This window comes from Cupressus sempervirens, chromosome 10, assembly GCF_028749045.1.
Source record: "Cupressus sempervirens isolate cs-2001-9-10 chromosome 10, ASM2874904v1, whole genome shotgun sequence".
In the NCBI taxonomy this organism is placed as follows: Eukaryota; Viridiplantae; Streptophyta; class Pinopsida; order Cupressales; family Cupressaceae; genus Cupressus; species Cupressus sempervirens.
The window spans coordinates 937,277,929-937,291,697 of NC_143127.1; the positions used below are offsets into that span (position 1 = coordinate 937,277,929).

At 33.8% G+C, this 13,769-nt stretch overlaps 1 protein-coding gene across 1 annotated transcript; it reads left to right on the plus strand.

The window, feature by feature from the left end:
* Positions 1-443: 443 nt before the first annotated feature.
* LOC149537053 (uncharacterized) lies at positions 444-3,509 on the plus strand. Its single transcript, XM_089804129.1, has 2 exons — positions 444-730; positions 3,170-3,509. Exons 1-2 carry the CDS (start codon positions 530-532, stop codon positions 3,467-3,469), a joined length of 501 nt encoding a protein of 166 aa, XP_089660255.1. The 5' UTR covers positions 444-529; the 3' UTR covers positions 3,470-3,509.
* The last annotated feature ends 10,260 nt before the right edge of the window (positions 3,510-13,769 follow it).

Consider the following 13,769-nt stretch of genomic DNA (forward strand, 5'->3'; position numbering starts at 1 on the left):
AAACATAAAGCTCCAAAAAAAAAAAAAAAACCCTAAATGCGACAAAAAAACCCTAAATCATGAAGCCCAAAAAAAAGCCTAAAACATTATCCGACATCTAACAAGAGACATTTCATCAGGTGGTGTAGGTGAATGTGTGAAGTCAAACAAAGAATTACAGGTACTTTCTTTTCACCTTATCTTGATCTTGATCGTCCTTTCCCCCTGCATGTCTTATATGACTGCTTCTTTCTCCATTGCACAAACGATATTCAGGAAACAATATTCAGGATTTGTACCCTGGATTAAGTTGTTTGACATGGTTTTTTTCATCAATGTTTTATACCCATCTTGGGTAATTTGTTTATCATTGGCCGTTTTCTTCATCGAAGTCTCATAGCCATCTGGTTAATTTGTTTATAAACCTACCGATTGTGTTGTTGGTGTTAGGTAGGATCCATTTGGAGGAGCTTCCGAGACTTTAGATCTTCCGACAAATTTTACTAAATTCAGCGTTGAAATTGAGTTATAAATCTATTCCACAAAGAAAATGGTTGGAGGCAAAGGTGCTTATAAAGATCTTTCAGCGAAGTCCTCCTCTTCCTCTGCGGCTGGTGAGAAGGCTTATAAGAAGAAGCCTGATAAAAACAAGTCAGTCAGGACTGAAAAGGCTGATCACAACAAGTCTACCGGTACTAACAAGGCTCATAAGAAGAAGTCCATCACCCGCTCATCTCGTGCAGGCCTCCAGGTTTGTACATTGTTTATGTTGTCTATATATGAAATTTTTTTTGGCTTATGATTTGTCCTTGCCTGCCACAGTGAATTTGATCATGTTTGTATATGGGTGCGATTGTTAAACATAAAAAAAATTAATCTTAGAAAAGTAAGTCAATCATGAATATTTACCACTTTTAGTCTAGGAACCAAGCATTAAGATAAGATGTTTAAACAATAGAACAACTTTCTTTCATTTTCAGAATGTATCTGTGGATAGCCTCACAATATTTCATCTATTTAAACCTGTACAATGCCTCTTTTACAAGTTTATAGATAAACTTCCTTAGGCCCACAACTTTTTTTTAGCACGTTAGCCATGCAGTTTTATTTCCTGCCACCCTGGTAGCAGTTTCTGCATTTTATCAGTGGGGGGCTCCATATAGTTTGCTGCTGTTACTTTGTTTTATTACGTAGACAGTACAGCCCTGTTAGATCCAATGTTGATATGAAAAGCATTGTTTTTGGCCCCCTTGAACAAGTGCATGGCATAGCCATTGACAATTTTCGAAGATGTGATCAATATATCTTTTCCCTTTGTAGATTTTACTGATTTCTACAGATTATGCTTGATAATATGATGCATATTTAAGGAATTGCTGTTGTAACCCCAATTGTTTTGCCTTAGGTTAGAAAAATTATGTAGTCCTCAGCTGGGTAAGTATTGTTGCCAGGTAGTTATATAATGTGGGAAAGTAGACCAGTCAGTGCCTGTGAACACTGTTGATTTTATGTCATATTCTAGACAATTGACATTCGTAGAAATTCTTAGGTTTAGATGCGTATGTAATAATTAAACTGTTAAAATAATATGAACAAAATAAATTATACAGAAAAGTATTTCAGATTTTTACAGCTGTATTTAGATTATTTTCTAGGACTAGAGAATATGTTCTTTCCAAAATTGTTTTCTACAGTGGCTATAAGGAGGAAAAAGAATATGAGCTAAATCTTTCTGTATTATGGCTGTGGGAACTACTCAAGGTATATGTTTTATCTTTTCTTGAACATCCGCTGTATATCTTTTCTCTATTTGCCCCTGCCTGCCTTAGCATTGTCACTCTGAGAATTTACCACGGGTAGTTTCTTTCGATAGATACTAGAAGTTCTGGCACTTCATCTCTGTAAGCATCATTTAGATTCAATAAGTGTTTTAAGTGTTACATTTATTGTTATGAGAGATGGATTCATGTTGAATTCGTACCCATGAAACATGAATCAATGAGTTCGACTCAAATACTAGACAATTAAATTCTGATAGCAATATCATAATATGAAAATCATATTTTCCATTTAGTTTTAAAAGCAATTTTATACCAAAAGAGAAACTGAGTACAATTGGAAAATGATCTTCAGACAGCACATAAAGAGGAAAGTCCGCAGCTCAATATGAAAGTTTTATCAAACAGCTACTTTCTTTTCAGTAAAATGTTTATTTAGCCTGTGTAGCTTCATTTCACTGCCACCGAATGTTGTTATTTGGAGGCACTAATGTTTATCTGTAACAGAAAATACCAGGAGACTTGTACTCTGACCCTCATACAAATCCCTTGTTTCGGTGATCTCTATACAGACGACTCCAGACACTAGAAGAGTCCATATCAAGTATAAGTCTTTCTTGAAAATGAAGAAACTTGTAATTGAGCTTTTCCAAATATATCACACGAACTTCATTAAATTTTCTAAAACAGCTGATGGGTGATTTGCAAAATTAAGCAAACTAAACAAATACATTACCATGATGGAGATTTTCTGAAGAAACATTATCTTATAGATTCTTTTTTTGTTTTGTTTTGAAATCACTAATATGTACCTCTATTATCAGATACCGTAGTATCTAGGACAGATAGGTTTCTGATGTCACGAAGACTTCTCCATCTATGTATAACCATCTTCAAGTACTTATTTCCAACTTTTAAAAAAAATGGGTACTGTCAAATTTTTGTGGATTTAATTGTGTGAGTTTTTTTAGTATTAATGTTTCCTATCACACTTTCATTAGAATGAGAGAATGTAAGAATAGAAATTGATGATGAGTACTGTCTGAATAGAAATAATGATGTTAAAAAATTCACACTATCAAATCTAGAAAAATATTCACATATTTCAAATAAAATGTAGACATCTGATAATGTTAATGGGTACTGTACCTAGAACCCATCGCCTGATAAGTGAGATAAATATCTCTTTTTTGGTCATGGAGACTTACTGTATAAAATTTAAATACTCCAGGATGCACTGTAACTAGTAGATCTCATATTGACTTATTATTCCATTATCTCCTCTACCAATGCTGATTCTTGTTCTTATGCATACTATCCACGTGGAAATCTTAGGTGAAGTGGGGTGTAATGTATCGTATCAAAGATATGGTTTTGCTGAAGGCCTTGAATTTGGATTGCAACCTGTGCAGTTTCCAGTTGGGCGCACCCACAGGATGATGAAGTCTCGGGTGTCTGCCAATTCGAGGGTGGGGGCAACAGCAGCAGTATACTCTGCAGCCATTTTGGAGTATCTCACTGCAGAGATTCTGGAGTTGGCAGGGAATGCGAGCAAAGATCTGAAAGTGAAACGAATAACTCCAAGGCATCTTCAACTTGCAATCAGGGGAGATGAAGAGCTTGATAATCTCGTGAAGGGCACCATTGCTGGTGGAGGTGTCATCCCTCACATTAACAGATTCCTTATCAACAAATCCACAAAGAAGGATTAGTTTCCTTTATTTGGGACACTGACAAACATCTCAATATGGAATTTAGACTCGTGATATTGTTTTAAGCTCATATAGATGACTGGATTTTTTTAAGAGTTTTTGCCAATATCAGTCCTTGATTTATGATCTGACTTGTCATAGATCCTTATGGTTTCAAGTTTAGCTATGGCTCTGCCCCAATGCCTTCTGCTTTACACACATTGATATTTTTCCATTCCAATTACTGACTCAAGAAACACTCTTTTAAAAATAGAACTCACGATATTTTGTTCATCAGATTGAGATGACCGTGTACTACTTATTCGAAATAGTATATATTAAGTTATCATGTTAAGTTGAAATAATTTTACTCTTTCAAGATGATGCTCTCTAGGCCATAATTAATGATGCTCTATGTTTGATAATTTTATATTCCTCTGAAATGAAATATATGGATGTATATGTAAAATAAAAGAATATATATGTATATATCTAAAAGTATATATAGATGTAATAGAATTAATAAGAAATGTTGTTAAGTTATAATCAATTGAAGTTTTCCTAGTCTTGTGTCAAGTTTCTAGTCATTAGCAATTTATTAATGTTTTGTAATGACATATTATTAGTTTCTTTCTAGTCATTAACAGTTTATTAATGTTTTGCAATGACATATTATTCATTTCTTTATTAAAGTTATGAAACATTTCACACAACAAGATCATTAAACTGAATCTAAGGAAATTGACATTAGAAAATGATTTCATTGCATACTTTATATATATATGTTTAAGTTTCAAGTGTTTCAATCATTGCAATATAAATTCAATTACAGATTAGCTATATATATGTTAGTTTTAATAAAAATAAAATTAGAAATAATTTATTATTATTATTTTGATTAAGGCAAAAGCATGGAAACAATTGAGACCTAAATAAAAAGGAGCCAAGGAGAACAAAACAAGTCTAGCAAGAAGAGAGTTTGAACTAGTAATGGGGTCACTATTATGTGAATTAGGAGAGTTGATCATAACAATGAATGGAATATGAATATAGAAAGGAGCTCAATGTCCAAAATAAAAGTGACACATTCATTAAGGGTGTTTGTCCACTTTGTTGAGGTTGGAATGAAATTCTCCCTAATATGAAATATTAAATTTACTTAAAGTTAAGAACACCTAATTTCCTCATGTTGAATTTTTCCCATTTTGAATATTGCCTCAATAACCACTCTCTTGAAAAAAGAAGTTTTAATATTTTAATCATCAAATTGAGATCAGCGTGTCTTGCTCAAGTACCATCTCATGTCAATTTTAAATAATTTTTCTTTATATGACTTGCTTAATGAGCTATACATGTTATTCTTATAAGGACAATGTTCTTGAACAATGAGTTGTTCCTCAAAGAAAATAAAATATATGGATGTTTGACTTTTTATAGAAAATGTCTATCATATATTTTTAAAATAATTATATTAATTTATCAAAAGGTGGTTGGAGTGATATTACATCTTAACATGTTTAGGTAAGTTTAATTTTACAAACATGATCAAATTATTCAATATATGAAGTATAGAACTAAAGGGAAGATGTTACAAGCCAAGATTAGGGGGTTTACCCAACTATCTATCAAGATTACTTGTATAGATGTTTGTGTTATAAAGATTTTGTTAGTGTAAATAATTAATTATTATTACACTTAAGTTTACTTAGGATAATGCATTTTTATATTTGTTTTCATGTAGACACTTAGGAATATGCATAGACATCTAATACATTTGGTACCAAATTGCAACGACAGTGCCGTTGCAATTTGGTACCAAATGTATTAGTATATATATGAGTTGTCTTGTTGACAACATAGGAGTTATCAACTTATTAGAGCACAAGGTGTCTACAACATCCCTTTATGAGATACACTTATGTAAACTTATCCTCTCATCATCGCACAAACTCCTGTGCTCAATGGAGGATAATCCACTCTTGGTGGACATGTGCTTAGTTGTTGCTTATCTCTTTGCATGACTCCTAGTCATTCTAGTTACCTTTATATACAAGGCACTTCTAATGTGTAATCTCATATCCAATTATCTGATATCAAATCATTTGATAACCATTATCATCTTGATCATTATTGAGATTCTTGTTTGATCACTACTTGTCTCTCTTGTGCTATCTATTGAGCTTCTTGATCTTGGCATTGAATTATTGCCTTAGGAAAATTCTTACATGGTATCAGAGCCATGGGAGCTTCATTGCATAACCATTGGAGAGATTTTTTTTTGCAAGTCAAGATTGGAGCTTGTTGGTGCAAATGAGATATTGGTATCACATTCAGAAGGTCAAAAAGCCTCCAAATCGACTTTTGTTTCATCAAAATCGGACATCTGAGGAAAAATCTAGAGTCATTTGATTTTTGGAGGTGCGATGGCGATGATTTAGGAAAAATAATTACAAAGGTGATTTTCAAATAGTAATAACTCCCTCATACAGACTCCTTTTTTTGAGCAATTTTTATTTTATTTGTTTTGGGGTAGAATTTCATGATCTACCCATTGGTGTGGGATGTTTGAGATCTCTGTTCTTAGATTTTTCTGCAAATCACAAATCTTGATTATTGCAACTTCAAAGGCTTAGTTTGGGCTCATATGGACACATATTCAGGTGCTATTTTTTTTTGAAAGTGCATGATTTTTTTGTCTACTTTTCAAATCTGGTATCAGTTTGGAGTAATTCTAAGTAGACATAATACTTTCAGTATTTGGTCATTTTTGGTCTATTTTGGCACTTGTAATTAGATCCTTTAGAGATCTTGTGTGTTATATTGTTGAGTCTGTTATAGTTTCATATTTGTTGTTGTAACCATCAAAATCAGAAATCCACTTATGCCCTAAATTGGCAAGTGGCCATTGTAATCACACTAAATATAAAGTACCAAATCATGCATTAGGGAGGGTTTCTTTGATTTTTTTTTTTGCATTTTGGGGTGCATACATTATTTGATCTCATAGAGTCATGTCAAAAGTGTTACTTTGGTTTAAGATTCAAATTAATAAAAAAGAACTATTAGAAATGGAGTGCTTTGATGATTGATCATCTAAGAGAACATAAGGAAGTGTTTTCTTATGTATATTCAAAGATATTTCCACCTAATACTAATTGGGGACATCTTTCTCTTCTTCTTCACTTTATGCATAACAGTATGGGTAAGGAATCTTTTGCTTCTCTTAGTAAGGCAAGTAGTCCTCATGATATTTGGATGTGTCTTTGGGAAGCATATGGATATCCACGAGTCCCTCCATTACTAGAGGAAATTCTACCTCCAGTCACTCCAGTTGTGGTACCTATAACTCCAATTGAGATCATACCTTCTAATGCTCCTGTTGCTTCTACTAGTCCAGTTCCAGCCACAAATGCTCCTAATTCAGTGCAATAAGAAACACCATGTCTTCTTATTTCAACTTCATGGGATGACTTCCTTCCTAACATTGCAGTGTTTTTTGTGGAGTCTTACATTGAAGATGTGGGAGACATTATTGATGACATCCATCTTCTCTTTGTTGAGGAGAATTCTTCTTTGCTTGTTACGAGACAATACTCTATCCCTCAACAACTTGATCTTTCTTTTGAGACTGACATGATTGTGGACACTTCTTTTCAGCAGTTGGAGGGGGACTCTTTTATTTCAAAGGAGACATATCAATATTTGGAGATTGTATTCTAGTTTCCTCAAACATCATATCTTTTGAGGATTCTTCCTACTAGTTGGGGAGTATTCTCTACTACACCTATGGCACCACTTATTCCTACAAGGAGGAATATCATTTAGTTTTCATGGTGCAACTTCTTCAGTCATCAAGGAGCTTCTTTCATGGGTGTGCATTCATCATTGAGGGGAGGCTACATTGCTTCTCTTCCCATATCTTCCTATAAGAGTGATTGCTTGTTTTTGGAGTTTGATTCACTTTCATACATGGACATGTTACCTTGTTTTCCACCTTCTTTTGGGCATCCACCAGATTGGCTTGTGGCATTTACATTCATCTAGAACTTATCAACATATGAGTAGACTTCAGAGGCAACATCCATAGCATACTACATATGGATTCCTCATCCATCCTCCTATCCACAATGGGAAGTATACTTGCACCTATACTTGGTGTATCTTCTTCCTAAAGGGAGAAATGTTTTTGATTAAGTAAAATAGGTTTTGAAGGGTACTTGAAACCCTGTACAAGTCTAAAGATTTTCAATAAGTAAAGATACAAAAAATACAGTAGAAAAAAGTGAAATTGGTGACCCCCCAAACAAAGGGTAACCAAGGTGACAGAAAATCCTATCACCAGCCAAAACCAAAGATCTAGCTAGAAGGCAAAAAACTAACCTAAGAGCTAGATACTACAATGGAGCTCATGATTTTCCCTTTGATTTAGAACCTTCCTTGCATGATCAGAGGTTCATATCTAAAGGAGGAGTAGATGGCTTAGTTTCATTTCTTTTTACTATAGTCCAACCATCCTCCACCTTAGCGGCCTCAGTAATCTAATCCCTAGAAGAAACTAAAAAATGTAGCCCAGGGGAATAAAAAACAAAAACAATCTCCCTAGAAGAGTTTGTAGCCAGCTGGCTCCCCACAAGACTAGGAGGAATGTTTGATACAGAGGCAAAAGCAGTAGAGGGTACATGGTCTTGGCCCCCAATAGGACTAGGAAGAATATCCAATACAGGGGTAGGAGAAGGAACAGGGACCTGACCAAGAGTCTGGACATCCTTTGCTATCTCTGGCACTGAATGATCATCAGCAGAGGAATCATTTGTAGGGTCATCCACAAAATCTAGAGGTGCATTTATGGACTTAACCATCGTATAGTGTTCAGAAGAGGCCCCTAACCACTAGGAAGGTGGTTGCCTTGATTTAGTCTTCACAACAACACAATGAGCAACAATGTGACCTGTCATATGACATTTTCTACAGTGAAAAGGGATACCTTCATAATCCAATATTTGGATCCAAGAGCCTCTCGAGGATTCCAAACAAACCTTCTTAGGGAGGCCCTTTGAAATATCCATCTCTACAAGAATTTGAGCACATGTCGAATGGAGAATATTCGAAGTGTTTGAGTCCACATATAAAAAATCACTGATGACATCCCCAATAGCTTCATAAATAAAATCTAGCTAGAGATGCATCGGGAGATTTAGAATTTGGACCCAGATAGGAACCATGTTAAAGGATTCTGTAAGTGGATTGAAATCCATATGCCACAGTTTGGCCATAAGTGGAAATCTGTCTTGCCATGAAAAATTGTTATCGCACAAAATAGTCTTCCTATCTTTACAATTTTAAAATTTACTATGAAAAATCCTTTAGCCATTAAAAAGATGTGGACATCATATTCTAAAATGGGTTCCCAATGCTTGGAGATCCAAGCATGAAGATTAACAAGAAAGGGCCAAAAACCTTGAAAGTGAAAAATAGTAGCAATGGTAGAGAGCTCTTTTTCCATACTATAAATATCATCAACTATATCTAAGTCTAAAAGTACCCTTATAGGGTTTGATACACTTATAGGAGAAACTTCATGGGGATGAGAAGGCCCAGAATGAGTAGCTCGAACAACACCATAAAGACCCACCTTGAATGTAGCCACATGGGCATAAGAGGCAACCCCACCCCCTAAAGGCATAGGAGAAGTTGACCCTAATCTAGTTGAAACAATAGAAGAAGGCATAGTGGCAAAGGCACCACTCCCACACCCTATACCAAAAACTTACAAACAACAATCAGTGAGAAAGTGCCTAGATGAATTGGAGCACGGGCACAAGAGAGCCTGCAAAATCTGACCAGTGGCCACACCAAGGGTTGTGCGTCGACCAAAAATTGCAATGTCCAAAACAAAACCAACAAACTGACCAACGACCACAGCTAGGGCAGCGAGAGCTGACCAGCAACCACGACTAGGGCATTGAGCTTACAAGTGATGTGTCCCAAAGGGAGAAATGTTGTTTGTGGGCATTGGATTCTTTTTTGTCTTCATGACATCCTTGCAGGTGATTATTTAATATGGGGGGAATACCATCATGTATTTTTTCTTATGGCGGATATATGCTTGTACATGCATGATGTATGTCATAATGTATGGGGGGTCTTGATTACTCTATCCTTGCATGCATCTTGTATTTCTTCATCTCTCTTTTTGGAGGAGGTTTTTCCCATGAGGTTTTCTCTCTTTCTCTATTTTCAGAGAGAATGCATTGCATAAGAATGCATGTAGAGCATTGCATTTGTACATGGGTACCTAACATGGCCTAATAGCTGGGACCCACATTGCATCTTGCATTTAGCTTTGTGAGCTTAAGTGTATTCCCCTAAGTTGCACTTGGGGGGGGAGGGGTGTTAGTGTAAATAATTAATTATTATTACACTTTACTTAAGTTTACTTAGGATAATGCATTTTTATATTAGTTGTCATGTAGACACTTATAAATATGCATAGACATATGAGTTGTTGTGTTGACAACATAGGAGTTAGCAACTTATTAGAACACATGGTGTGTACAACATCTCTTTATGAGATACACCTATGTAAACTTATCCACTCATCATCACACAAACTCCTATGCTCAATGGAGGATGATCCACTCTTGCTAAACATGTGCTTAGTTGTTGCTTATCTCTTTGCATGACTCCTAGTCATTCTAGTTGCCTTTATATACAAGGCACTTCTAGTGTGTATTCATCTCATATCCAATTATATGATATCAAATCATCTGATACCCATTATCATCTTGATCATTATTGAGATTCTCATTTGATCACTACTTGTCTCTCTTGTGCTATCTACTAAGCTTCTTGATCTTGGCGTTGAATTATTGCCTTAGACAAATTCTTACATAGTATCAGAGTTATGCCAAATTCTTACAGATTTAAATATGGCTATCTAGAGTAGAATATGGTTTCTATTACTTTGATCATTCTAATATAAACTTACCTTGATTGTATGTTAGCTATAAATGTTACTTTTAATAAATAAGAACCATAAATCATTTTGGTTTAATTTTTTAAGCTTTAAAATATGGAAAGGGCTCAAATAAAAATACAAAGAGAGACTAAAACTAAGAAAATAAAAATAAAAGATGATAAGAAGGAATACCTTACATTTTTTACCAAAGAAATGAACCAAAGTTATGGGTATTGAAAAGAACACAATGCCTACAACAAAGTTAACTAGATAATCAAGGCAGTTTGAATCCAAGCTAGAGGAAAGGATCAACATTAAAGTAGAATATAAAAGGAATATTTTGAAGTCTTTGAAAGAGATATCTTAGTTGACAGACACACAAGCATTGAATCAAGTTTCATTTTTACCTTGCATATAAATCCTCTATCCATGCTAGTGCAATTCTTACAAGATTCAAGCACAAGGTCTTCCAACTCGCCATAAGGGTTTTAAAAATGAGAACTAATGAAAATAGTGGAAAGAACCATCCCTTTTTGATGAGAGGTATGTAATTTCATCATAGATATCTTGATTAGATTAGAGTCCACTTTTTTAATGGATCTCTTGGCACAACAAAGAAAAGTTCTTGACTTTGTGGAAATGGGGTAGAAGTGAAATCATAAAATAAATTTCCTAGTCACATTCTAATTTATTTTTGATATTTATCAAGGAATAAATATTATAAAACCAATATTTCATGCAATTATTTGAGTAATAAGTCAAATAATTATATGCCTTGTACTAGACTAATCTTGGATAACTTTATTATGGTTAATATTTTAATTTCCATTAGCTTTCTTGCATTATCCCACTTTTAAGAACACAAGTAGTTTTCCACCAATAATTAGTCACTTTAAAGATTAGTAAAATATTCAATAACACCATCTCCTTATGATTTGAGGGAATCATCTACATATACATGAAAAATGAGTACACCAAAAGTAAATGCTTAGGCAAGTAGTTCAATGTGTAGTAATGTTAAGACTAAATAAATTGGTCATTACAATATTAAGAAGTTCAAGATCAATTGAACTTTTTAAAAATAACCATTCCTTTATTTAAGGGAATGATATAAATAAAATTAGTGCATTGAGAGTAATATGTGAATGCCCTTATGTTGATCCATTGTAGGCTCTCTCCTAGTTAGGGAAGTTTAGAAATTTCAAAAAAAGTGGGAAACCTACATCTTGTGAAATAACCTTTAGGATTGAAGTTGGCTATGTATATTAGTGATTTTGGGAAAGAGGGAGAAAGATTAAACATGAAGACTAAGGCAATACACCTGATATTTTGAAACATTTAAATTTCTCATTAGAAATATCGAGAATATAAGAACCCTTGTTCAAAGTGAAAACAAAATGTCACAACCTCTTCATTGTTAGAACATCATAACAATGTCCTAGTCATAGGTGAAAACATTCATATTTTAATGTAAGAAGGAATTGTTAAGGATGACATGAAATGTTTCCACTAACCCATTAAAGCAATTATTTTGCAAGAAATTTTCTCGACAAAATGGCTTGGTATAACTCTAGATTACAAGCATAGGAAAAGTAATATAAGACATGGCTCAAAAATTTTCAATTTATTTTATGAATTATAAAATATTTTGAATAAAAAAAGATAACTATGCTCCTTCAAATTCGGCACAAAGCCTTTAAATCACCCACAAAATAGCTGAAAGCACACAATATAATAATAATAACGGGCATAGTCCTTTATATCTCCTCTATTGATGATGTATAAAATAAAAGACTAGGGTATAAATATGAAAATATAGCCATTTCAAGTGTTCTTTTTCTTCTTATTTTGATCATTAATGGGTCAAACCTAGATTAGTTATTATTATTTGTTGTAATTAATTATTTAAAAATTATGTGGTAATATTGAGTAGACTTGAACTCAAGGCCTCCCACATGAGAGGCTCACAAGTTAACATTGTAGGATCTTGCCTTATTTCCAATTTTATTTTGATCCATGGAAAAAATAAATATTATAACCAAATCTCTAGGATCATAATGTTCCCATATGACTTTTAAAGTAGAAATCCATGAATTAAATTTTGAAAATACAACCAAGAAGTGTCCTTTATTTTTTCCATGTGGAAATATTATGGTGGATTCCAGAGTTGTTTCTGAAAGGAAGTAGAGGTATGCAAAAACACTTCCTACTCTAATTTTGAGAGGACAATTATGCAAATTTCAACTTAAATAACACAAAGATGTCAAGAAGTACACAAAAGAATAATAAAAATAAAAATGAATCACATAACATAGTAATTACCATGGGGAAACCATTTCAGGAGAAAACCCCTACACTCAAAAACTTGCATAATGTATTATCAAATCAAGAAGATTGCAATACATAAGAGCATCACCACAACTTGAGCTTGGACTATCACCTTCTAGCACCTAGTCTTGCAAACAAAACTCAATATATCATCTCCTCTCCAAGCCCTCATTATAGAGGCTTCTCACAACCATTTATGATTTATAAATCAAGTTCACCTATCTCTATCTGACCAACCCATTTGAACATGTGCCTTACCCCACTTGTGTTGAGATAATGGGTGTTGCATACATTGCATAATATTGTTTATATTGTATTATTTTATTTTATTATGTAATGTTTCACCTAGATAGACGTGCAACATGTAAAGATTCCCATGAGATATACTTGATGAGTTGTATTGTAACATTGTGATAATATTTCATGTAATTATTTAATATTGGAAAAAAGAATTAAATTTCTAATATTAAATGTGGGGTCAATAGGTTAGGTAGCACATGATTTATGTAATGCCAATTGGTGGTTTTGTGAAACTTGGTACTATATAAGCATCTATAAGAGTAGTTGTTGTGTGAGAAGAAGAAGACAAAAAAGAAAAGAGTGGAGTGAGACAAGGCTTGATAAGTTAGCCAAGGGAGCATTTGTGAAGGTTGGAAGCATGACATGGGATGTGTGGATTCATGCTTATTCACATGGATTGTTTGGTTGTGGCTATGGATTTGAAGGCTTCTATTATTGTATTGCAATGGTATTTTTGTTGAATAATACATGGTGATGGATGCTTTTGGAGGCTGAGTTTTTCCCTTAATGAGGGTTTCTCAGGGTATATTTTGTGTCAAATTTTTTATATGTTGTCTATTCTCTTGCATGTCGATTTTAATTGATATATATATTTTAGATCTAATATGGATTATGTGGAAACGGTTATATTCTTTGTTGCAAGTTCATCGTTAGATAAAATCATGATGTTAAGAGAATGCAATAATAGAAATTGATGACGGATACTGTTTGAATGGAAATGTTGATGTTAAAAAA